The sequence below is a fragment of the Leucoraja erinacea genome, chromosome 1 (genome assembly GCF_028641065.1).
Source record: "Leucoraja erinacea ecotype New England chromosome 1, Leri_hhj_1, whole genome shotgun sequence".
NCBI classification, from domain to species: Eukaryota; Metazoa; Chordata; class Chondrichthyes; order Rajiformes; family Rajidae; genus Leucoraja; species Leucoraja erinaceus.
The window spans coordinates 124,872,880-124,898,912 of record NC_073377.1 but is presented as its reverse complement, the minus strand read 5'-3'; the positions used below and the strand labels follow the sequence as shown (position 1 = coordinate 124,898,912).

Here is a 26,033-nt window from a genome sequence, read left to right as displayed (position 1 = left end):
TTTGAATATCTGCAATTAAGCCGGCAAATGTGGAGTGATAGCATCTGCACTTTCAATGACAAACAAAAATTGCAATTTGTCTCATTGAAATGACTGTTATTTCTGACACGCTTACATCCTGATTGCCTGCAGTAATAGGGATCTTAGAGATGCTAATAGCTCCATGCTTATTGTACTCCCTATTGAAACGTGATGGGAAAATTACATGATGGGGGGGAGAAGTTTTGTATAGCTTTGAAGGCTGTATTTTAAGAAAGGGAAAGGTACATTATCATTCCCGTGATGGTGGGGAGAGAACAATGGGGGACCCAGTGAGGGGGGGAGGACCCAGCCATGAGGGAAGTGGGGGAGAACAATGGGCAATTGGGGTGATGGGGGGAGAACAATGGGGGACCCAGTGGGGGGAACCGCTGTGGAGGGAGGACAAAAGGAGGAGACTGCATGCTTTGAACTTTATCAACGCCTTAGGTGGCTGCTATATGTATACATTGATTATGCAAGCAAAGAATTTCACTGTGCCTAGTCACATGTAGCAAAACATTCCATTCCATTCCACTATTGGTTTCTGTATGTGATCTCTCACGATAAATAATGTTCTGATTGGAATTTGTAGTGTAATTACTTTCTCCTGTCCACTTTGCTTAAAAGTCCCTATTCATTCTCATTTTGTTGAGCTGAAATGAGTTTTACCTCTTAGCGCAGTTTATAAATGTATTGCTAGTGAAGTTAGAGACTGGATTGTGTGGTATAGGCTCCATGCTTTGTGGCTGCCATTCCACTCTAGCTCTGAGGCTATGCAGGTTCTGCTGTCGTTTTCTCGTCTGTTGGGCAGGGATCTCAGCAGGTGGCCACCAGTTCCTAAGCAGGAGAAACTATTGAACTACCCAAAATAACCTTGTCTCATTAGAGAGTCGTGTCCACTGCGTCCTGATCATTTAGGAACAGTGGAAAAGGCTTTCTGATGATCAGGCTGGAAGTGAGATCAGATGTGGTTCTTCTACACTACTGGTGAAAGTACCATTATTAATGGTGGTGAACCATTATTAATTTTATTTTACAATCTTTTTCTGTCCATGATACAATTGTGCCCAGAGGCATTTTGCATTTGGTGGTGGAAATATGAATTATAGAAGTGCTCTGCTTTGCAGAATGGTCCATAAACCAAATCTGTCATCTTAAAATATTGGTCTTTACCCGCAGCCCGCACTTTTCCCCGGCGCCTCGCAGTGTTTCGAGGGCCGCTTGAATCGTAAGTGTCGAGGGCCTCTTGAGTATCTGGTCCTCCTCGGGGGAGGCCGCATAACCTGCTCCAGCTCGCCTTGCATGATGACGCATGTCGTCCGCCTGCCCTTTGATACCAGCCAGTCCATTCCAGAAGTGGTCTGGGTTTTTGGCATGAAACATCTGTATGCTCCAGCACATTGTGTCCTTTTTTTGTAAACCATCATCTGCAGTTCCTTGTGTCAAACTGGTTCTAGTCAGTTCTTTGATTACTGTAGGCATTGAAGTTGTGAGGAACAGGAACACTGACAACCGTATCTGGACATATGTGTTTAATTGTACATGTGTGTGCTGCAGGAGTTGTCAGTTTCACAGAGTAATGATGGTGAATGCTCTTTCTTTACAGGTGGGAAATCTGGACAATTAAAAGAAAGAGGAGTAATTGAAATGTTAGTTGCTTCTAAAATTAATAAATTAAAATCAGGATGGTCACAAATTTATATAGTGCTTTGAACTCCCATGGTCTCGTGATGTACAAAGTAAATTACAGATTATTCACCTCCTTCATTCTCCTTTCCTAATCTTCTAATTAGATTATTTAGGAGACTAGTTTGTGACCCAAAGTCAAAAATATGTGTCTTCTATATTTTAAATGTATGATGTTTCAGTTTCAATTGGCACAGTGGTGCAGGTAGTAGAGCTCACAGCAGAAGATATCCAAATTTGGTCTTGCTGCTCCCTCCCCCCCCCCCCTCCCCCCCCCCCCCCCCCCCCCCCCCCCCCTCCCCCTCCCCGGAGTGGAGTCCCCTCCCCCTCCCACCCCCCGGAGTGGAGTTTGCACATTCTGCCTGTGATAGCATGGGTTTCCCCCAGGTCATCTGGTTTCTTATCACATCCCAGAGGTGCAGGTTTATGGGTTAATTGCCCTCCATGTGGGTGGGGGGTACAATCTTGTGGGGAGCAATGGGGGTGGGGGAGAGCGAGACTTGAAATGGGAGTGGGTTAATAGAATGAGGTGAGTGTAAATAAGTGTTTGATGGTGGGCATGGACTCAGTGGGTTGAAGGGCTAGTTCTGCGCTTTTCAACCATCTTCTCGCTTTACTCAGACACATGCTTTTCAGTGTTTAAGAAGAAACTGCAGATGCTGGAAAATCGAAGGTACACAAAAATGCTGGAGAAACTCAGCGGGTGCAGCAGTATCTATGGAGCGAAGGAAATAGGCATCGTTTCGGGCCAAAATCCTTCCTACATGCTTTTCAGTGGTAGCAGAGTGGAGTTTTGACAGCCTGGAAAATGTTGCCACGCATATTTTTTACATCTTTTAGGGATCTATTTTTAAAGGAAGAGCTTAATCCAGACTGATAACTTTTTGGACGTATTTAGAAATAACTGTGATGCCCAAATTGTGTAGTCTATAAAAAAACAGCCTGTTTGCAAACAGTCAGATTAGCTAGTCTTGAGTCCTTGTGTGTGTCAAGTTGACCTGAGCTGTTGGTTCATTACACTGCCCACATTTCCTTTTTTAGAACTTTGGCAGGTCTGGAACTGGTGTTGCAAGATCCAAGATGTGACCTTCCCCAATAGCCGACTAATTATATATTTTAAATAATGTGCGCTGACACTTGAAGTGCTCCCAGTGGAAACTCTTGAACAGGCCACTGCATAGAAATGGGGGAAAAATAATTGAAAACATTAAAAATGTGAAACTACCAAGTTGCAAATATATCAAAATGAATGAATAATAAGCCTATTTACTTCATAGACTGCCATATTTTCATCACTGCAGACAAGATTGCGTAAAATGCGTTTCAATCCTGTTGCAAGCCATAGATTATAGTTTCAAAGCCTTGTCCATTTTGTCTGGTTGAATTGTATTATACATTGTGTTACAGTGATATAATATCAAGCACATGTTGTAATACAAACATGATTACTTTTATTTCATAAATCTAGTAGGAACTCCTCAGACAGTATAACAGCACAGTAATAAGCAATTTTGTTTTGTTTATAGTGATGCAGAATTGCCCATAAAAAGTACGCATGGGACTACAGACGAGAAAAGGCAGCTGTAATTTAACATTATAGAGAAAACAAACAGATTTATAGGAGCAAAATGGACGTAATACTGTACACACAGTATAAACTTTAGGGAGACAGAATCAATAGAAATGTTACAGTCTGCTATGTGGTACTGCAATGGCTTATTATAAAATCCAATCAATACAAATGTGTAGTGGTGCAGTAATGCCATCTACAGAGCTTGTGAAGGGTTGAATTTTATAACATATGATGCCTAATTAGATTAACACCACACTAGAAAACCACTTTTGTTTGTATGTGTGTCATAGTCTGGAGGTGATATTTGTAGATTTTTTTATGAAACTAACATCCAGTGGCCTCTGTACTTTAGACTAGGGCTCTCCAAACTATGGCCCACCACGAGACATTATCCGGCCCGCAGCAAGCTCTTAACACATTCCGTGCAGCGGGCTTTTTTTGTAAATAAATGTATTCAATTAATAAAAATAATATTTACAGTACAATAAAACTAACCAGAATCCACCAGCATAATACATGACAAACAAATATACTAAATAAACTACTACACAGCTATGTTACAATCCTTGTCCAGGATGTATTCCACCTCTCTGCGGTGCCCAGCGGTCCCGGAAATTCTCCAGGGGCCTGTGGATTTTTTCCTATGGCCCGCAAAAATGTGCTAACTATATAAATGTGGCCCTCATACTGAAAAGTTTGGAGGCCCCTGCTTTAGACTTTAGAGATACAGCGCGGAAGCAGGCCCTTTGGCCCAATGAGTCCGCATTAACCAGCGATCACCCTGTGCACGAACACTATTCTACACACGAGAGACAATTTACAATTTTACGGAAGCGAATTAACCTACAAACCAGTACGTCTTTGCAGGGGCGGAAAACCTGGGGGGGCCAGAGGGGACACACCAACATGTTTTGAGAGGTGGAGGACATCCCCCTCCCCCCAAGTTTTTGTGATCCGTATTTTAAAAATCTCTGTTTTCAGCGAGACATTGGGGGTGGGACTGATGATCGAGGATGTGATGATTGGAGGAGGGAGGAGTGGGGTGGGGGGTGGTGGTACTGAGGATAGAGTGCGGCAATTGGAGGAGGGAGACGTGGCACAGACCTGCGCCTCATCCGCAGGCAGGATCGATCCCGGCACAGTCCGAGCTCTCCGGCACAGTCCCGAGCGCCCCCCCCACCCACGGTGGCCAGAGAGGTTGGCAGTCAGATGGGCGCGGCGCCCCCAGGTCCACAGCCAGCGCAGAGAACAGCACTAAACCCAGCTCAATTCTGCCTGTCCCGCCAGGCTAACCTGCCTGGGCTTGCGGGAAATATGGCCAGCGCGGAGAAGCAGCGCTGGTGTCCCGTCAGTCCAGACAGGGCTGTAGTTAACCCGGTGAGACAGGCAGAGTTGAGCTGCATATAGCGCTGGATTGAGCCTCCGAAGCCTCGCGCGCGCACGTGTGTGTGAGTGTGCGCATGCGCGCGCGGCCGCCATAAACTTGTGTCCCCCGTCCCCTCCATGTTTTGATAGCGAGTTCCGCCTTTGCATCTTTGGAGTGTGGGAGGCCACAGGAACACTCTGAGAAACCCCACGCAGTTACAGGGAGAACGTTCAAATGCCAAACCCATAGTCAGAATGGAACCCGGGTCCCTGGCGCTGTGAGGTTGCCACTCTACCGCTGCGCCACCATTATTCCCCCACCCACCCACCCTCCCCTTATTGTCACGTGCACTGCGATACAGTGAAATACATGTTCTGCATGCTATCCTAATATTGAGGCGAGAAAAGTAACTGTGAAAGCATTGACATAGAATGCTGTTGTTGGAGTGTCATTTAAATAAAATGTCACATGTCTCCTTTCAATAAAATGTCTCCCGATGAAAAGTGGTTGGTTTGCAAGGTCTGCGGTGTGTGAGAGAAGGAACTGCAGGTGCCGGTTTAAACCGAAGATAGACACAAAAAGCTGGAATAATTCAGCGGGACAGATTGAAGAAGGGTCTTGACCCGAATCGTCACCCATTCCTTCTCTCCGGAGATGCTGCCTGTCCCGCAGAGTTACTCCAGCTTTTTGTGTCTATCTGCCGTGTTTGAGGTCATGTTTATTAAGGTGAGATGAGAGCTCTGAGTGGGATTGTACTGCCACAAGAGCTCTTGTGACATTGTACTGCCTGAACTGCTTGTATTATAATGAAAGGATGTGACTTCCTTCCAGCAGATATCCTGGTCATCTGCTCAAGCAGAACCAAAGGTTAAAATTAGGTTGGAATAAAGACACGAGGTGATGATGTGTAGTAAATAGCACTCGTTTTGTAATCTGTTTTGTTCCCCAGTCACTTTCCATTGATGATGATACTTAATGTTATTATCTAAGGGTCTCTGACCAGCACAGTGTTTGTCATGATTTATTTCTGTAATTTAGCTCTTTCCTTGTACATTACCCTATTTTGCTGTTATGCTGCAAGAATCCATTCTAAAGATTCCTGCAGACCGTAACATTTCAGCTCACTTATAGCCTGAAAACAGCAACATGATTGATATCCTCTCGTACCTTATGGTTCTTATCTTCCATTTATTTAAGAAGGGACTGCAGATGTTGGAAAATCAAAGGTTGATAAAAATGCTGGAGAAACTGCAGCGGGTTAGGCAGCATTTGTGGAGCGAAGGAATAGGTGATGTTTCGGGTCGAGACCCTTGTTCAGTGTGAAGAAGGGTCTCGACCCGAAACGTCACCTATTCCCTCGCTCCATAGATGTTGCATCACCCGCTGAGTTTCTCCAGCATTTTTATCTACCTTCCATTTATTTAAGGTCGCAATAAATACAAACAAATGTCAGTAAAGAAGAGCATCAGTAAAAGGGTAACGTCAACAGAAAGAAAACATGTTCCGATTTATTTTGGTTTGATTCAAACTTTTTTTGTGATTATATCCAAATGACCTGGACATAAATGTGGATGGGTTGGTTCAATGACGCTTCATTTGTCACGTATGCAATTGCACAGTGAAATTCTATTTGCATATCTACACAGGCAGGCTCCACCATTTGTGGTGCCATTATTTAAAGTTAGTAAGTTTGCTGGCATCGCTAAGATTGCTCATGTTGTGGACTGTGAGGAAGGCTGTCAAGGTATGTAGCAGCTACAGAAGTAGGCAGAGAAATGGCAGATGGAGTTTAATTTGAGCAAGCGTGATGCGCTGTACGCGGGAGGTCAAATGTATGGGGAAAGTATACAACTAATGAAAATTCTCATAACAGCATTAATGTACCGGGGAATGTTAGGGGTATATGTCCATTACTCACAGTAAGTGGCCACTAAAGTAGATAGAATCATAAAGAAAGCATATAATATGCTTGCTGTCTTGGTTGGTGCATTGAGTAGAGGAGCCAACACATCATGATCATTATAGGAATTTGGTTAGGCTGCATTTGGAGTATATTATATACAGTTCTGGTCACTCCATCACAGGGAGAATGTGGAAGCTTTGGAGAAGGTGCAAACGACATTGAGTGCTGCCTGGATTTAGAGCTTGTTAACTATAAGGAGAGGTTGGACAAACTTGGATTGTTTTCTCCAGCATGTCGGAGGCTGAGTGAGGACCTCATAGAAGTATATAAAATTATGAGAGGCTTTTCCAGAGTAGACCATCAGAACCTTTTTCTCCGTGTGTAGAAATGTCAAGGATGAGAGGGCAAAAGGGGCATGGTTAAAGGAGATGTGCAGGGCAGGTTGTTTTACACAGGATGATGGGTGCCTGGAACACATAGCGTGGTGGCTGAAGCATATATCATCGTGATGTTTAGCAGGTGTTTAGATGGGCACATGGCTATGCAGGGAATGAAAGGGTTTGGATCATATGATTACTTTAGCTTGGCATTGTGTTGAGCACAGCCATTGTGGGCCCACATGGCCTGTTCCTGTGCTGCATTTTTTTGTGTTCGAGGTGACTTTTGCTGACATTGGCTCTTTCCACAATGAAGGTACAATTGAAGACACAAACCCTCAATCTGAACAAGGATCCCAACCTGAAACAGTATCTGTCCATTTCCTTCCATAGATGCTGCCTGACCTGCTGAGTTCCCCTTACAGTTCATTTTTCGAATGTACAATTGTCTTTCGTTGATGTGTCATGTGTCAAAATGGATTGTTTTACACAATATTTGTGCGGCCACTCTTTTTCAAGCTTTATTTATAATGATCAGAATGATTTCCATAGTGACAGTTCATATTCACAGGATCTAATGGAGATTAAATCACATTATGATTCATGCTGAAGCTGTAAATTTGCATGGAGCAACATCTATTTGACGATGTGTTGGAAAGATTTGTGTGTTTGACCTGGCATCCTGAAGCTGGCTTTTACATAGGGTGCAGTTACCATTTTAATGATGGCTCAGATGGGGACAGCACACAAAGAAAATCTCATACAACAGTGGTGAGCTTTTAGAATCCGTCGGGTTAATCGAGCTTTTTGCAGTATATACTGGAGAATATTCCTCAGAGTGTACAAATACTCTGCTGTCCAAAAAATCCTAAAGTGCTGTATAGTATTCACAATACAATGATTACATAAGGGTGATCTAGTTTTGCAATAAGTCGTTCCTTTTTTCTTCATTGAGTACTGTAGCCCATGAGCTATTGAATTATTAGGGACTTGACCAACAGCAGTTTCTCCCAATGCTTGTTGTTGCCTTTATGCACCTGCATTGCGACCATTATCTTATTTTTCTTATGCTGTGAATAGTCCTACATTCTAACTCCCATACATAGTTATCTCTGTTTTCATTGACTCTGTTTTGCAGTCTAAAGGGCCTGTCCTACTTACGTGTCCTTGGCACGCAAATTACGCGACCCCATGGTCACGTTGAGCCGCGACGGTCCTGCGAAGGTCGCTCGCGATTTCATTCATCCGCACAGCTGTCTGGAGCGCGTGATGTCATTTGAAGATGGACACAAAGCTGGAGTAACTCAGCGGGACTGGCAGCATCTCTGGAGAGAAGCAATGGGTGATGTTTCGTGTCGAGACCCTTCTTCAGTCGGAAAAGAAGAGTCTTGACCCGAAATGTCATCCATTGCTTCTCTCCGGAGATGCTGCCGGTCCCACTGAGTTACTCCTGCATTTTTGTGTCTATCTTCAATTTGCTTGGCCCCCGCTCTTTTTTTTCTTTTTTTTTTTTTTTAATTATGAAACTACTTTTATTCAGAAAAAAAAAATAAACATAGAGTATTAACACAATCAAAGACTGCCTATGTTGGCAGTTTACAAACAAACGATCATCAAAATAATATAACGTCAACCTTATCAACAAAACACTCGACCTCCAATGGTGACCAGCATTCACGGAAGGCCTCCAAGGTCCCCATGGACACCGCGTGTTCCCTCTCCAGGGACAGGCGGGCAAGGACGTAGACCCGGAAAAAGCTCAAGCTATTTTAAAAAACACTTAAACAAAATTATCAAATTTATCTGGGAGTAGAAGTGGGAGCTGATCCGAGCCGCAACGGCCGTGAGCTCCAGGCCGAGTTCGACTATCGTTTGCCTGCTGCTGTTGAACGTGAGACGTTGCATCGCGCCAGGGTCTTGGGCCTGTCCCACTTTGGCCGTCAGTTCCGCGACAGGCTGTTGGCACGCGAAGATTTTGTTTGCTACAAAAATTTTGGAGCCCCGCGTGTTGTCGCACACAACTACACACCCCTCCACGCTTCTCAGTGGGACCGGTCCCGCGCGGCCATACAATGCCCGTGCGCCTCAACGCGACCATGAGGTAGTGAAATTTGCGTGCCACGGACACGTAAGTGGGACAGGCCCTTTAGTAAGCACTTTCCAACTCTAATTACCACACTGGTCTTTTACAACTTGACCTTTAAGTAAACTTTATGGAAGACACTTAGGTTGACCGGATTACAAACTTTTCCCTGGACATTCCTCCAAGGTGTTTGCAAAAAGCTTAACATTATTCTCAGACATGAACTAAATCTACCAGAAAATTGCCTCAAAAAGAATGGCATTTTGTTTAAAATGTCAGACTGAATTCCTTTTAACGGGTCTTGAAATGCCACATCGCAGTGACAGCCACAGACAGGAAAATAAAATGGTCTGAATACACATTTTGAAAATTCATCTGCAGATATACTAATCAAATGCATTGAATTGACATTAGAATTCACTGGTACTTCCAAATCCTGTCAAAAGTACTTGTTGAATGTAATCTGAAGTTATTCTGAAGTTTGATATGTCCGAATAAAGCTGAGATGGTACTATTTGAATCTTTTCTGGTCACTTAAGAACCTATTCGGAAGTTGCCTTGGCTGCAGGATAGCAATTTGTGATACTCTGCAATGTTATTGATGTGTTTCTGTTCTCAATACTCCCCACCTTTTTCTGGAAACCAGTGGAAAATGAAAACTGAAGAATGTATATTAGTAATGTAAAATCTAAGACCAATAGAATTACATTAGTCATAGAGAATAATTTGGGGTAGGCACCATCGTGGGTAAAACAGCCTGTAGAGAAAGCAAGCTGGTAAAAAGCCTGGTAATATGATATCATTCATGATTGCATGCTGCTCATATTGTCATCCATGAAATAGTCTTGGAATTGATCAAACAGGTAATTTATAAAGTCGTTAATTTGCATACCACTATGAAACCAAATATTCTCTTAATGCATTTTAATAAAGCAGTAAACCATAAAATTAATTTGGATATTTAGTTCATCTTGTAGCTGAGTTTATAAGTAAATTCATTTATTAAAAACTTTCAGCAAATGGTGTATATAAGTATTAATTTACAGTCATAGTCATGGAGCACAGAAATAGACCATTTGGCCTAACATGCCCATGCAGATGCCCCATCTATACTAGTCCACCCCACCTGCATTCGGTCCATATCCCTCTAAACCTTTCCCATCCATATTGCAGAACCACATTCTGAAACATTTGCAATACTCAAATAAGCTCATGCACCATTACCACTGGAGTGAGTTGCATGCTGCAAGAAGATAATTCATGTTGCTTTGTATTAACTGTGGGGTTTCTTTTAATGCTTGGAGACCTATTTTTAACATGACATCACTTATTTTGTCCTGCAGTGTTTGAGGAGCCAGAGGATCCCAGTAACCGGTTCTTCTTCTCAGAGATAACCTCTTCCGTGTCTGATGTGAAGTTTAGTCACAGCGGACGGTACATGATGACACGTGATTACCTCACTGTCAAAGTCTGGGATCTCAACATGGAAAACAAGCCTATAGAAACATATCAGGTACTATTGTGTTCATTTACTCCAATGGCTGTGTGTTGGACATTTCCACCCTGGGGCCGAAGGTTCTAATTGTCTACCCTATCTTTGCCTCCCATCATTTTATATACTTCTATCAAGATTCCCCTCAACCTCCAATGTTCCACAGAAAACAATCCAAGGCGATCTAACCTCTCCCTGGAGCTGAAAGCCCTAATTCCTGGCAGCATTCTTGCAAATCCCTGCACTCTCTCCAAAGCCCCCATATCCTCCTTGTAATGAGGTATCCAGAACTCAGATTCAGATTCAAACTTTATTGTCATTGTGCAGTGTACAGTACAGAGACAAAGAAATGCAGTTAGCATCTCCCCAGAAGAGCGAACATAGAATATGAGCAATAAATATATATATACGTACATACAGGCGTAGAAGTGCAATTTTCTGGGGGAAGGAGTGTCGGGGGGGGAGGGGGGGGGGGGGGGGGGGGGGGGGGGGGGGGGGGGGGGTGACTGGCAATAGCCGAGGTACAGAGTTAATCTACACAATACTCCAAATACTCCAAGTAACTGCACACAATACTCCAAATGCAGCCGAACCAAAGTCCTATTGACCTGCATCATGTTTTATTAAGAATTTCTGGGTAAGAATGTTGCTGATTTACAAGTTTGCTGGTCTTGTTAAAATCACATAACTAACATTCTGAGGAAAAGTCACTGATCCATAACGTAAACTGTCTTTCCACAGATGCTGCTTCTCCAGCTGATCTTCCAGCAATTTTGTTTTGGTTTCAGATTCCAACACGATCACTTTGTTCATTAAAATCATGTTCTGTGGAAAAGCCCTGAAATTTGATTAGCCATTCAGAAATAGACAATTGTTGGACAAATATAGTGCTTTTGTATTTTGACCACAGCACTCTTTTTCAATTTCATTTTGCTTTTGTTTCCATTCTGCCTTTGGGTTCTATTTTTAAAACCTGCATCCAGGTAATCGACTGCATGACAGGTGGTAAGTGTGTAAGATCAATCCAGTAACTGCTTTTCAAAGTCAATAGCTTATTTTACGTTTGGGACATTTATTCATTTCCGCTAAAAATAAATCAATAGTTGACATGGGGCAAATAAATGAATCAATAAAGCTTGGATGCTGATGTGTGCTGGAAGGCAAATGCCATTGTTGTGGAGAAGTGTGAGTTTGCACGAACGATGATGGAATAGAAAGGTTTATTGGAACAAATCTGCTCTCTGCTACTGCCTTAGATTGGTATGAGAAATGTGCAGTAGTTTAACAAACCTGCCCCTCTCATCATCCTGTGCTTGCAGATGGCCCTCTAAAGAGGAAAACCATTTAACAAATGACACCTTTGTTCTGTCTTTTTGTATGAGACCTTGCTTTGCATTACTCCCATCTAATGCTTTTAGTAAATAGACACACAAAGCTGGAGTAACTCAGCAGGACAGGCAGCATCTCTGGAGAGAAGGAATGGGTGACGTTTTGGGGCAAGACCCTTCTTCAGGCAATATCACGGGAAAGGGAAACGAGAGTATAGACGATTTTTAGAATGCACAGTGCATTCAGAAAGTATTCAGACCCCTTCATTTTTTCCTCATTTTGTTACATTACAGCCTTATTTTAAAATTGATTAAATTCTTTTTTTTATCATCAATCTACACAAAATACCCCAGAATGAATAAGCGAAACATGTGTTTTCTAATTTCTAAACACCTGTTTTCACTTTTTTATTATAGGATATTGTGTGCAGATTGATGTTTAAAAAAATAAAATAATTGAATCCATTTTAGAATAAGGCTGTAACGTAACAAAATGTGGAAACAGTGAAGTGGTCTGAATACTTTCTGAATGCACTGTAGATACAGTGACTTCTGATACTCTGAAACATGCTGACAAATCGGATGGAGATGAGGGGTGGGAGTGGTGTGGGAAAAGTGGCCAGCAGATGGCAACTGGTAGTAGATAATTATTTTCCAATTGCAACAGTAAGTTGTCTCAAGCATGCAGGGTCGGGGAAAAAAAAATCTATACACGCCAGTGCTTTTGTTGTGACAGTACATGCTGGTGTGGCATACTAACACCTTTAAATAGTTAAACTAAATATTCAATTTTTAATAATTATTAGTATTATTAAAAAATTACTAAGGTTCTAAACATTTTATTAGTTTAATTAGGTGCTCAGGTCCTTAAATAGTCTAAGTAGCTTATAGGCTAATCCAGTTTTAAGAAAAAAGACACAAAGTGCTGGAATAACGCAGCGGGTGAGGCAGCATCTCTGGAGAACACGAATAAGGGACATTTTGGTCTGAAGAAAGGTCCTGACCCAGATGTCACCTATCAATGTTCTTCAGAGATGCTGTGTTACTCCATCACTTTGTCTTTTTTTGTAAACTAGCATCTGCAGTTCCTTGTTTCTACACTTCAGTTAGTTACAAATAGAAGAGTTTTTAAAATCATAGCCATTCATCATGTTTATTTGAGCCAGCTACCATTTAGGACAGAATGATTTATGTGATCAGCACTCCATCTATCATCCCAAACATGCTTTTCCTGAGTTGCTGTTGCACAGTGGCTGCAGAGTGTGCCATCTACAAAATGTACTGCAGTTACTCTGGCAGGCTTCTGCAACACCATCTTCCAAACTTGTGACTTCTACTATCAGGAGGAGCAGCAGCAGAAGCACGAGAGCACCAGCATTTTGCTGGTTTTGTACAAGTTGCATTCTGTTCGCCCATTCTCCTTCATCAAGTCCTGGTACACCCGACCCAATAGCATTGTGCGAGTAACTTCACCAAATGGATTGCAGTTTAAGGAGGCTCACTGCCACTTCAGGGCAATTAGGACTGGGTGATAAATGCTGGCCTTGCCAGTCGCACCCACATGCTGAAATATTAATTAAAATAAATAACAGATGGATTAATTTCAGTTATTCTTGCTAAATGAAAGTAATTCCTGATGTTCCCCTGCTACTGACAGTTCTGGTAGTCGTGTTAATGAGATGTCATTTTATTTATATTCAAGGTTTGCAGACGTTATATTGTATCTGGTGTCAGTAAAAATAAGGTGCTGCAAAATATGGAAAGTATTTAATTATTTGCAGGAATTTTTAAAGTTCCTTTTAATTGGGATCCCCCCCCCCCAGCAATTTAAGATTAATAGGTGTATGTTGATTTTGATTAGAGGAATGATGTTACTGATTGAGGGAAGTCGGATAATCATTTCACGAGCCACATCTGCATGTGAAGAAATTGTTTTCCTTATTCCTTTTTTCAAGGAATTGGATTGCCACTTTAGTTGGCTTACTGATCTACTCTTCTAAAACGATTGAATTTGAAGGGCAGAAAAGAGTAGAGTGATTTTGCACCCCAAACTGAAAAGATGCAGCATTCCTTTCATTACTTAGAACAATAGTATATTTCCTTTTAGTTAATTATTGTTTTGTTTTAAGATCAAAATACATTTCTGAGTTCTCGTCCCAAATCCATTTGTTTTCTTTGTCCCTCTTCTATCTGAAAGCTTCTATCCAACCTACTAGTAATATCCACATTGTATTTAGCGTATATTCACTGCCACAATCGGCATCTATTACAAATTTACTGAAACATTCTTCAGCCTAACACATGCTAATAGTGTAGACACAGAATGCTGGAGTAACTCAGCGGGCCAGGCAGCATCTCTGGCGAGAAGGAATGGGTGACGTTTCGGTTCGAGACCCTTCTTCAGACATCATGCTAACAGGTGTAGTTTATATAATATTTTACATTTAATCCGGCATCCTGCATTTAGCTAATGGCCATTTTGGAAAATCATCGAATTTAATATATAGCATGCATTCATTGTCACAGACTGTATAATATCTCTGACATACTCATGTGCTCTGTTTTCTGAACTCTTCATTCACTGTCAGCCTAGCTGGTCTATTACACATTGATCACCAGAGTCTATTTTATCTAATCATTGTTCACCAGTACAATGTGACTTGTTCCTATTACCATATTCTTTGATACAAAGCTGCTTCTGTACCTTAAGAATTCAGTTACAATTTCAGGAAACAATACAAATATACTTACCACAGAAAGGATTGCCTAAAAAGCTACGCCAGTCATTTGGAACATTCCGACTCTAATTTTGGTAATGTTATATTTTGCAAGAAGAGATATATTGATCATCCTTTCATTTTGTTAAATATAATTGGTCTAACATCTTTTATTTCTATTATGTTGCTAATTACAGTAATTTAGTGTTGCCATGGTAATGAATTGCTACTTGTTTTTATTTAACAGGTTCACGATTACCTCCGGAGTAAGCTCTGTTCCCTTTATGAGAATGACTGCATCTTTGACAAGTTTGAATGTGTGTGGAATGGCTCAGACAGGTCAGTAGCCCTGGTCATTACATTCAAGACACTGTAGTTTGCACTGATGTTCATTTACAGACTCGCAGATTACCTTGTTAATTCTGACATCACTAGACTTCCTTAAATCATCCCAGTAGAATTTCAATTTCAGGAGAATGTTTCATAATTGAGAGAAAAGTTTGCTTCAGTTTCTATGATTTTTTTTTTTGATTTTTTTTTTGGGTGGTACAACAGTAAAGTTGTTTTAAATTACTGCACCAGAGACGCGTAAAGCAATTTTTAATTGCTTTTAAATTACAGCACCAGAGACCCGGGTTCGATTCTGACTACGGGCGCTGACTCTGCAGAGTTTGTATGTTCTCCCCATGACTGCATGTATTTTACCCCGGTGCTCTGGTTTCCTCCCACATCCTAAAGGCGTGCAGGTTTGTAGGTTAATTTGGCTTTGGTGAAAATTGTAAATTGTCCCTCGTCAGTGCAAGCTACACACTTACTCCCGAGATCCCATTTAAACCTCCTATCTCTCATCTTAAAGCAATGCATGCTTGTTTATTTTAATCCCTACCATCTCACTGAATTGCAGATGAAGTGAGATGTTTGCCTTTTGGCCTGGTATCCATGAATGAATACACCTCAAACATAAAAAGTTGGAAGTTCATTCATCAGCTTGCTGTCTGCTGATGGTTAGTTTATGTGTAATAATGATTACATTTCATTGGCTGCAAAGCCACTTGTGATGTCCTGGAACATGTGAAAGCCATGATTTAAGGAGCATATTATTTAAATGGTCAGAAACGGCGGCACCTGCAGATGCAGTGGGTGTCCCACAATATGATTCATGAAATGTTATTGTGCAGGTACAGCAAGTAATTAGGAAATACTAGTTTCATACTTTTCACTATTGATAAGTAAATTATGCTTTTTTTTTAAAGTGGAGATGCTTTAAGTAGGGTATTGGTAAGACCACATCTGGAATACTCTGGGTACAATTGCAATTTAAAGAAGGTAGTAAATGAGTTAAAAACAGATCAGAGATTTTCCACAAATATACCCTGAATCGGCATGTTTGCTCATCAGATGACGAAATTTTGGACAGGCGAGGTTTGCAATCTTTGGAGTTTAGAAGAGGAGGTGGGAGAGGGGACATGAATAAAACAAATGTATTCAGGAGTCTCGACAAGACAAATATTTCTCTTGTGAGGCAGTCTAGATACTAGAAGGAAGGTGTTGGCTTTTTGAGGCAAATTAGGTCAGTTTATTTGTCAGAAATAAAATGTTAATTTCTTAATGTCACCTCTTAATTTTGAATCTGATAGTTTTTGTTAATGGTGTGCAGGAGTATGAAAATGCTGAGCCTGTTGATCAGCTGTTATCTTATTGAAGAGCATAAAAAAAGTTGAGGAGCTAAATGCCTTAATTCAGCTTGCAGGTTGATAACTAGCTCCAATGATTGTAGTATTCCTCACCAATGGGAAGATGTCGCCAACTACAGTCGTGTGTTTGGAGACATCTTCATAAGCCTTCCCATTATTCCAGGCCACAAACATCCTCTCATGGTGGGTATATGGAATGAGCTGCCAGGGAAGACAGGTCAGAGGGGAATCTTTTCTTAAAGGGCAGTAGAAAGGAATATGTAAGGGTGGACTGAGGAAGGTTACAGTGGATGGATAGGAATGTGGAGCTGAGTTTGCAATTGGGTCACTCGTGATATTTTTGAATGACGAAGTAAATTTCAGGGCTGCTCTTCATTCGTATCTCTGTTATAATTGTAAATTAATTTGTTCAGACGGCTATAAAATTAGCAATTCCAACAACTCATTTCTATGTCCACCCCTATGTCTAAGCACCATGCAACTCTAAACCCAGCTAAGATTTCTGCTGTGCACTAGAATATTGTGGACTGCAAAGGCTTCTCTACATTACATTATGCAGCATGGAAACAGGCCCAACTTGCCCATGTTTGACCCATATCCCTCTTAAAAAAAATCCCTATCCAGGTCTCTGTCCAAATGTTTTTTAAGGGTTGTTAGAGTACCTGCCTCAACTACCTACTTTGGCAGCTCATTCCATATACCCATCACCCTCTGTAAAGAAAATGTTGCTCCCCAGGTTCCTATTAAATCCTTATCCTTCCACCTTAAACCTATGTGCCCTGATTCTTGATTCCCCTACTCTGGATAAAAGACTTTGTGCATTCACCCTATCTATTTCCTTCATGATCTGATACACCTCTGTAAGATCACCCCTCAGCCCCTGTACTCCGAGGAATATATTGTAAATTATGTTATAGTAGCTGACTCGACTACTTTCTCTGACAGCAGGTTCCACATACCCACCCACCATGAGAAAATGTTTGCATCCTGGTACAATGGGGAGACTCATGGGGGAGGGGGTCGGAGGAATCTGATGTTGGAGGCATCTTCGCATTGGTAAAGAATACTACAATCATTGGAGCAAATTACAAATGAGCTCATTTTGCACCTCGAGTAATAATATTACGGCTGATTGACATGCTCACCATTTAACCATATTCATTCATGTATTTAACAAAAGCTATCGGAATTAAAATTAAGACATGTCATTAAGAGGTTGATATTGGTAGAAATCTTCAGCCAACCTTTGCTGATTGCTGGACTCTTATCTTTGATTGTCCTAATCCTACATTTTCGCAAATAGATTATTTCGACCATCTGTAATAGTTTCCAACATTATCTTGGAAATTCACGTAGAAACATAGAAAATAGGAGCAGGAGTAGGCCATTCGGCCCTTCGAGCCAGCACCGCCATTCAATATGATCATGGCTGATCATCCAACTCAGTATTCTGTACCTGCCTTCTCTCCATACCCCCTGATCCTTTTAGCCACAAGGGCCACATCTAACTCCCTCTTAAATATAGCCAATGAACTGGCCTCAACTACCTTCTGTGGCAGAGAATTCCAGAGATTCACCATGCTGTGTGAAAAATGTTTTTCTCATCTCAGTCCTAAAAGATTTCCCCTTATCCTTAAACTGTGACCCCTTGTTCTGGACTTCCCCAACATCGGGAACAATCTTCCTGCATCTAGCCTGTCCAACTCCTTAAGAATTTTGTAAGTTTCTATAAGATCCCCCCTCAATCTTCTAAATTCTAGCAAGTACAAGCCAAGTCTATCCAGTTTTTCTTCATATGAAAGTCCTGACATCCCAGGAATCAGTCTGATGAACCTTCTCTGTACTCCCTCTATGGCAAGAATGTCTTTCCTCAGGTTAGGAGACCAAAATTGTACGCAATACTCCAAGTGTGGTCTCACCAAGACCCTGTACAACTGCAGTAGAACCTCCCTGCTCCTATACTCAAATCCTTTTGCTATGAATGCTAACATACCATTCGCTTTCTTCACTGCCTGCTGTACCTGCATGCCTACCTTCAATGACTGGTGTAACATTCAAACAACTCCCCTCCACCTTCTAAACTCCAAAAGACACGTTAATTGTTAGTAAAGTTAGTTTTTGTTTTCCCTCCTGCCTAACAATGATTTATTCGACATTTTCCTTCTCCCTTTGTCCTGTTTTCACACCTTACATCTCCTTATCTATGTACCTCCATCTCCCCTGCAATCAGTCTGAAGAAGGGTCACGATCCAAAACGTCACCCATTCCTTCTCTCCAGAGATGCTGCTTGTCCCCTTGAGTTACTCCAACATTTTGTATCTATCCCTAGTATTTAGTCATCTGAAGGGTTTCAACCCGAACCGTCACCTATTCCTATTGCAGAGATGCTGCCTGACCGACTGGGTTACTTCTCCAGAGATGCTGTCTGATTCCACTGATTTTATAACTACACAAGCGGGAAAAGGATAACTAGAGACAGAGAGAGAGGGAATCAAAGTGGTCACATCTGTGTGAAGCCACAGGAGACGGGCCGGGTCCTAAATAAATATTTCTCCTCTGTGTTTACCAACGAGAAAGACAGTAGGACGGAGGAACCTGGGGCAGCCAATGGAAGTGTCTTGAGAGCAGTCAGTGTTACCGTCGAAGAAGTACTGAAGGTGCTTTCGTGTATGAAGGTAGACTAATCTCCAGGGCCTGATCAGATATATCCAAGGACATTGCAGGAAATTGCGGGAGCCCTGTTTGAAATTTACGAGACGTCCTTAAATACAGGAGAGGTGCTGGAAGACTGGAAGGTGGCAAATGTTGTGCCTCGTATCAAGAAGGGCTGCAGGGAAATTTGTTGTGTACATGGATTTCAGTAAGGCATTTGACAAGTTTACGCATGGCAGGCTGCTCTGGAATGTTTGATCGCATGTGATCCAAGGAGAGATAGCCGAGTGGATAGCAAATTGGCTCCATGGAAGGAAGCAGGGGGTGATGGTGGAAGGTTGCTTCTCGGACTGGAGGCCTGTGACTAGTAGTGAGCCTCAAGGTTTGGTGCTGGGCCCATTACTGTTTGTCATTTATATCAATGATTTGGATGAGAACATACAGGTCAAGATTGGCAAGTTTGCTGATGATACAAAAGTGAGTGGTTTGCAGATAGTGAAGATGGTTGTGAAAGATTGCAGCAGGATCTGGATCGATTGGCCAGATGGGCGAAGGAATGGTTGATGGAATTTAATACAGAGAAGTGTGAGGTGTTGCATTTTGGTCCATCGAACAAGGGCAATAAATGGTAGGCTTCTGGGGAGTGTTGTGGAGTAGAGGGATCTAGGAGTGCAGGTGCATGGTTCCTTGAAGGTCAAGTTGCATGTAGATAAGGTGGTCAAAAAGGCTTTTGGCACATTGGCCTTCATCAGTCCGAGTATTAAGTATAGAAGTTGGGAAGTCATGTCGCAGTTGTATAAGACGTTGGTGAGACCGCATTTAGAATATTGTGTTCAGTTCTGGGCACCAAGTTATAGGAAAGATATTGTCAAGCTTGAAAGGGTTCAGAAAAGATTTAAGAGGATGTTGCCAGGACTAGTGCATGTGAGCTATCGGGAGAGGTTGAGTTGGCTGGGTCTCTATTCCATGGAGTGCAGGAGGATGAGGGGAAATCTTATAGTGGTGTACAAAATCATGAGAGGAATAGATTGGGTTGATGCACAGATTCTCTTGCCCAGACTAGGGGAATCGTGGACCAGAGGACAAAGGTTCAAGACAAAGGTGAAAATATTTAGTCGCAATCCGAGAGGTAACTTTTTCACAGTGGGTGTATGGACAAGCTGCCAGAGGGGGTAGTTGAGGCTGGGACTATCCCACTGTTTAAGAAACAGTTATACAGGTACATGGATAGGACAGATTTGGAGGGATATTGGTGGGATATACCAGGTGCAGGCAGGTGGGACTAGTATAGCTGGGACATGTTGGCCGCTGTGGGCAAGTTGGGCCAAAGGGCCTGTTTCCACACTGTATCACTCTGACTGTATGACTCCAGCTCTTGGGTCTATCTTCTTTCAGTTTAACGTGTTTATCCCATTATCACTCTTTCATCTTGAACAATCATCCCATTTGTCATCTGTTCCTTCAAACTGTTCTGCAATAGGTCATCTTATTTTTTCACCCCTCCACTTTTCTCTGCATCTTAGCTCCAATGAAAGGTCATCAACTGAACATTTTGCTCATTCTCTCTCCCCAAGTACTTTGTGCCCCGCTGAGTATGGCAGCATTTTCTGTTTTTATATCAGCATTCTTGATTATACTCTGCATCTCCCCATAACTATTTGAATGAACCATGCACTTGAACACACAAGTCTCTTAGGAAATCCACTGTTTCTTCATTTTCACAAAGGAAACGTAATCAGAATATCCAGGTCTGTTTTGTGTTTTGTTTTTCTTTGCAAAATCGAAAATAGAAACAAACATATTTCGAGAGAAATTCTGTAATTGCCTAATTACTCTCGGATTCTTGCTTGACTATTGGGGATTGCATTTATTGCTAAACCTGTGAAGATTCAATTTGCAGCACTGGAATGGAAAAACTGGTGTACTGTTAAATTAATAGTCTCTTAAATCTGCTTCAAGTTGTTAACTAATTACTTCAGTTACAGCTGTTGCTAAATTATTCATTAGCGAGACTATTACAGCACAGCATGAAACAACTAAATCCACAATGCGGATAAACATAATGTTCGAGAACATCAAATTTGGAACTCATTTTCAGATAGCAGTTGCAATGTGGGGAATGCTACCAGCTTAAAAAGAACATTTTCCCAAAGTAAATTAATTAAACGTCTGTTAACATTTACTGTATTTGGGGATATAATAGCTAATGCCTGAACAATTCCTTTCTGACAATACTGTTTTATATCATCTGGCATTTCTTCATCCCAAGGAGCCAGACTGACTGACTGATGGAGAGATGTCTGTTCTCAGCAATGTCAAGCATTGTGGATTGTAATCTGATGGTCAATGTAATGATTGCTGCTTTAATTGTGCTTGTTATTTTTGACGTGAGGCAGTACTCCAGGTATTCACCACTAAGCTCTGCGCCAAGAGTGTCTTGTTTAGTGTTTAGTTTAGGTTAGAGATACAGCGAGGAAACAAGCCCTTCAGCCCACCGAGTCAGCGCCGACCAGCGATCTTCGCACAATGACATTAGTTCTACACACACTAGGGATAATTTACAATTATACCAAGTCAATTAACCTGTAAACTTTTTACGTCTTTGGAGTGTGGGAGGAAACCGGTGATCCTGGAGAAAACCAACGCAGGTCACAGAAAGAACGTACAAACTCGTTCCAGACAAGCAGGCGCAGTTAGGATCGAACCCGGGTCTGGCGCTGTAAGGCGGCAACTCTACTGCTGCGCCACTGTGCCGCCCCATACAGCTCTGCTCATCCACAAGGACTGAAGCAAAAAAAAATCTAATTGTTCAGCTGGTGTGACTGGATGCACATGGGCAGGGAAATATCTCAAATGCCGCAAACAAAGAGGCCGCCACGGTATGTTTATCAGGTGAAATACTTCAAGGATTCTAACATCTTGAAACCCTGTTGACTGTTTAGTTTTTTTTCGTTGATTTCCTGTGACACCACATGGTGTGTAAAGCATCTGCAGTTTGCGCAGCCAGCAATCATGAGTTCTGAAGCACCCAGCAGTTTTTTTACAAATTGGCCTACACATTGTGTATGTGTTCTTTGGGTGGGAGCTGGGGGAGAAGAGCATTAGAGAAAAAAAACACGAGTTCTTTACACTAGAAACAAGGTGAGGAGACATTTCCACCGACATTTCAAGTTGCTGAATTTTAAACCTCTAAGCAAACTCCTTATCCATTTTGGTGGCAAAAACGGGAAAGCAGATTATTATCTAAATGGTGGCCGATTGGGAAAGGGGGAGATGCAGCGAGACCTGGGTGTCATGGTACACCAGTCATTGAAGGTAGGCATGCAGGTGCAGCAGGCAGTAAAGAAAGCGAATGGTATGTTGGCTTTCATAGCAAGAGGATTTGAGTATAGGAGCAGGGAGGTTCTACTGCAGTTGTACAGGGTCTTGGTGACACCACACCTGGAGTATTGCGTGCAGTTTTGGTCTCCAAATCTGAGGAAGGACATTATTGCCATAGAGGGAGTGCAGAGAAGGTTCACCAGACTGATTCCTGGGATGTCAGGACTGTCTTATGAAGAAAGACTGGATAGACTTGGTTTATACTCTCTAGAATTTAGGAGATTGAGAGGGGATCTTATAGAAACTTACAAAATTCTTAAGGGGTTGGACAGGCTAGATGCAGGAAGATTGTTCCCGATGTTGGGGAAGTCCAGGACAAGGGGTCACAGCTTAAGGATAAGGGGGAAATCCTTTAAAACCGAGATGAGGAGAACTTTTTTCACACAGAGAGTGGTGAATCTCTGGAACTCTCTGCCACAGAGGGTAGTTGAGGCCAGTTCATTGGCTATATTTAAGAGGGAGTTAGATGTGGCCCTTGTGGCCAAGGGGATCAGAGGGTATGGAGAGAAGGCAGGTACGGGATACTGAGTTGGATGATCAGCCATGATCATATTGAATGGCGGTGCAGGCTCGTAGGCAGAATGGCCTACTCCTGCACCTAATTTCTATGTTTCTATGTTATGTGTCACCAAAATCGAGGAGTGGCTCAATGAGCACCGTGGCTGTCATGGGTGGATGCTTGCCAGTGTAACTCTCTTTTGAGCTTCAGTTTATACAAATACAAATTTCTATGGGTGAGGTAAAACATAAATCTTATTGCTAAGCACTGAAAGTAGATTTTGAGGTCATAAGGTCATGTGATAGGAGCAGAATTAGGCCATTCGGCCCATTAAGTCTACTTCGCCATTCAATCATTTCTGATCTATCCCTCCCTCCTAACCCCATTCTCCTGCCTTCTCCCCATATCCTCTGACACCCGTACTAATCAAGAATCCATCTATCTCTGCCTTAAATATCTCCACAACCTTCTGTGACAAATAATTCCACAGATTCACCACGCTCTGACAAGAAATTCCTCCTCATCTCCTTCAAAAAAGAACATCCTTTAAGTCTGAGGCTATGACCTCTAGTCTGAGACTCTCCCACTAGTGGAAACATCCACTCTATCCAGGTCTTTCACTATTCTGTATGTTTCAATGAGGTCCCCCCCCTCATTCTTCTAAACTCCAGCAAGTACAGGCCCAGTGCCGTCACTCGCTCATCATATGTTAACCTACTCATTCCTGGGATCATTCTTGTAAATCGCCTCTGGGCCCTCTCCAGAACCAGCACATCCTTCCTCAGAAATGGTGCCCAAATTGCTCACAAGTTGCTACTTGAAATAGCAAGGTGTAGTGAATTTGACAGTGAATGAGGCTAGTGATTTAGTGGAAGGGATATGTCATTCAAAGATTAATGTACACCCTTTAAGTCATGTTAGATCATCAAACTTTTTCCTGCTCTGAATCCATCGACCTTCATTTGCTATTTGTTCCCATTGCTCCTGAACTTTCCTGCCTTTTATTTATCTCTTCTACCAAGACCCCAGTCAACCTGACGTCAGGAAAGCTGCTTCTCTGCCCATCCTATGTCAAACTATCGTGCAAGATGGATTTATTTTGGTGGAGTGGGTCGACCACTTCTTGAACCATGGAATGAAACGAGGTGAAAGATGGTGTGCTGAGCAAACAAACTGCATTGGCTTTGAAGGACAAGCTGCTTGAATGGTGCAAATGTGCAGGTGGAGAGTGTTTCATCACCATCCTGACCTTTACCTGGAGGATGTTGGAACGTCTCGGAGAATTGTTGGCCAGGCCTTGCTTCATAATGTGAAGAGTAGGGACAGGAGCTGAGAATGTGTGCAGCCAGTTAGTCAGCTGCCTCACACCTCCAACAGTCCAGGTTCAGTTCTGACCCTGGTGTCTTTGTGGAGTTGTTGCACATGCATGGTATCTAGTGTTCATGTGGGTTTGCCTGTGGGACAACTAATTGCTTCCACAACATGAAGATGAGTGGATTGGCAAATTAACTGGCACTGCAAGTTGCCCCTGGTGTGTAAGTGAGCGCTGGAGTCTGGGGAGAGTTGATTAGAATGTGGAGGTTATTTTAAAAAAGGATTATCTTAGCTCCGTGCTTAATGATGGATATAGACTTAGTGTGCCAGTTTCCATGCTGAAGGACTCTGACTATCAATGGAAATAATTAGATCTGATCCAAAATAAGGAGGGAAGGATGAATTCAAGCAACTGTGTGTTGGTTGGGTCAGAAAAATTGCTCCCAATGAACCCCTGGAAAGGTCATTGGGTTTCATATATTGGTCTTGTGTAAATGGAGCCAATATGTTAAGTTGCTATCACAATGTTAAAAAAAAAATTGGCTCTATCACAATGTCTCAAAAAAGATTTGGAAGGGTACATGTTTAGGATAGGTTTAGAGGGATATGGGCCAAACGCAAGCAGGTAGGACGTGTAGGTCGATCATGTAGTGTAGGTTGAACATTAGTGTAGCATGTTGGTCGGCATGGGCAAGTTGGGCCAAAGGGCCTGTTTCCATGCTCTATGACTCTATGTAGCTATTGAATGCTCGCCCCATCCCTTATCCCTTCCCCATTCCTGTGATGCCACGTGTGCTCGATGACTCGCTCCCTTTGAGAATGGGCTAAACTGTAGGAGTTTGTCTAAATAACAAATCTGCTCCTCAGAAGATTGAATCTACCTGACAGAGGAAAGTTGTCCAAGTATGTCAGAGTTGTCGGCTAGTTAGAGCAGCAGCTAGTTTTGGAGTACCCTAAAGATGGGAGGTTGGTCGTTCTAAAGCACTAGTGCAGTCCCGTAGCATTTGTGCCATCCTGTGTACTTGACTGTTTTTTGTGGAGCTGACATCTATGGTGGTGTGGAACAAAGACTGTGACTAATGAAGATCACTCACTTGGCACTTCTGTATGAGGGTAATTGCATGTGGTTAAGGTATGTCTTTGCACACATGGTGGACTCTGCAATCATTGAAGATGGGAATGATCATCCTCCCATTTCATTTGTCACCATTTTGAGTATACCAGCATTTCAGAGCTTTGATTTGTTCCATTAAGGATATAAAAAAATAGGAATGGGGAATAGGCCGTTCAGCACCTCGAGCCTGCCTGAATGTTTAGTTTAGAGATACTCTAAAGTGTGGAAACTGGCCCTTCAGCCCACCGAGTCCCACTGGCCAATGATCCCCGCACACTGTAGGCTGAGAATGTAGGCAATAGCAATGGTTGTAGCCGAGCAATGTAGATTTGTGAAGAATGAAGAGATTTTGGAGCAGTCATTTACGAATGGACAAGGTACATTGTGAATTTTGGGACCTTAATCTATAATGGTAGTTGGAGGCAGATAATACTAATGAGGTGAAAATAGGTGGTTGCGATGATGGTCAGGATGTTAGGCTGAAACACCGCATTGTGTCATGTAGGACTCTGAAGTTGCAGTCTACATCAGCCTGACACAGCACTTGTGCCTCAGTGTAGAATCCTTGGATTTGAATCATCAGGTCACAGTTTTGTTACCCACTCACAAAAGATTTAAAATAAAACCCACACACCTATTTGAAATCTCACGACTGGCCAATGATAGGGGCATCATTTTGCTAACCACAATCCAGTAAACAAACTGAGTGGTGGAGAAAATCGCAGGAATCTGGACAAATCTTAACTGTGAGGAATAAGGCTCGGGGAAATGTGATCTCAAGGGGAAGGCAAGGAACAGCTCAACGTGTGACTGTGGCTGGAGCAATGGCCATG

General features: G+C 42.3%; 1 protein-coding gene across 5 annotated transcripts in view; it reads left to right on the top strand.

Moving 5' to 3' along the window:
• LOC129701676 (serine/threonine-protein phosphatase 2A 55 kDa regulatory subunit B gamma isoform) overlaps positions 1 to 26,033 on the top strand; it is a 280,842-nt gene that overhangs the window by 242,532 nt on the left and 12,277 nt on the right. For all 5 annotated transcript variants that reach the window (XM_055643057.1, XM_055643031.1, XM_055643022.1 and 2 more), the window contains 2 exons: positions 10,353 to 10,522; positions 14,794 to 14,885. In XM_055643057.1, the coding sequence (XP_055499032.1) occupies positions 10,353 to 10,522; positions 14,794 to 14,885 (262 nt within the window). The remainder of the gene's footprint in view (positions 1 to 10,352; positions 10,523 to 14,793; positions 14,886 to 26,033) is intronic.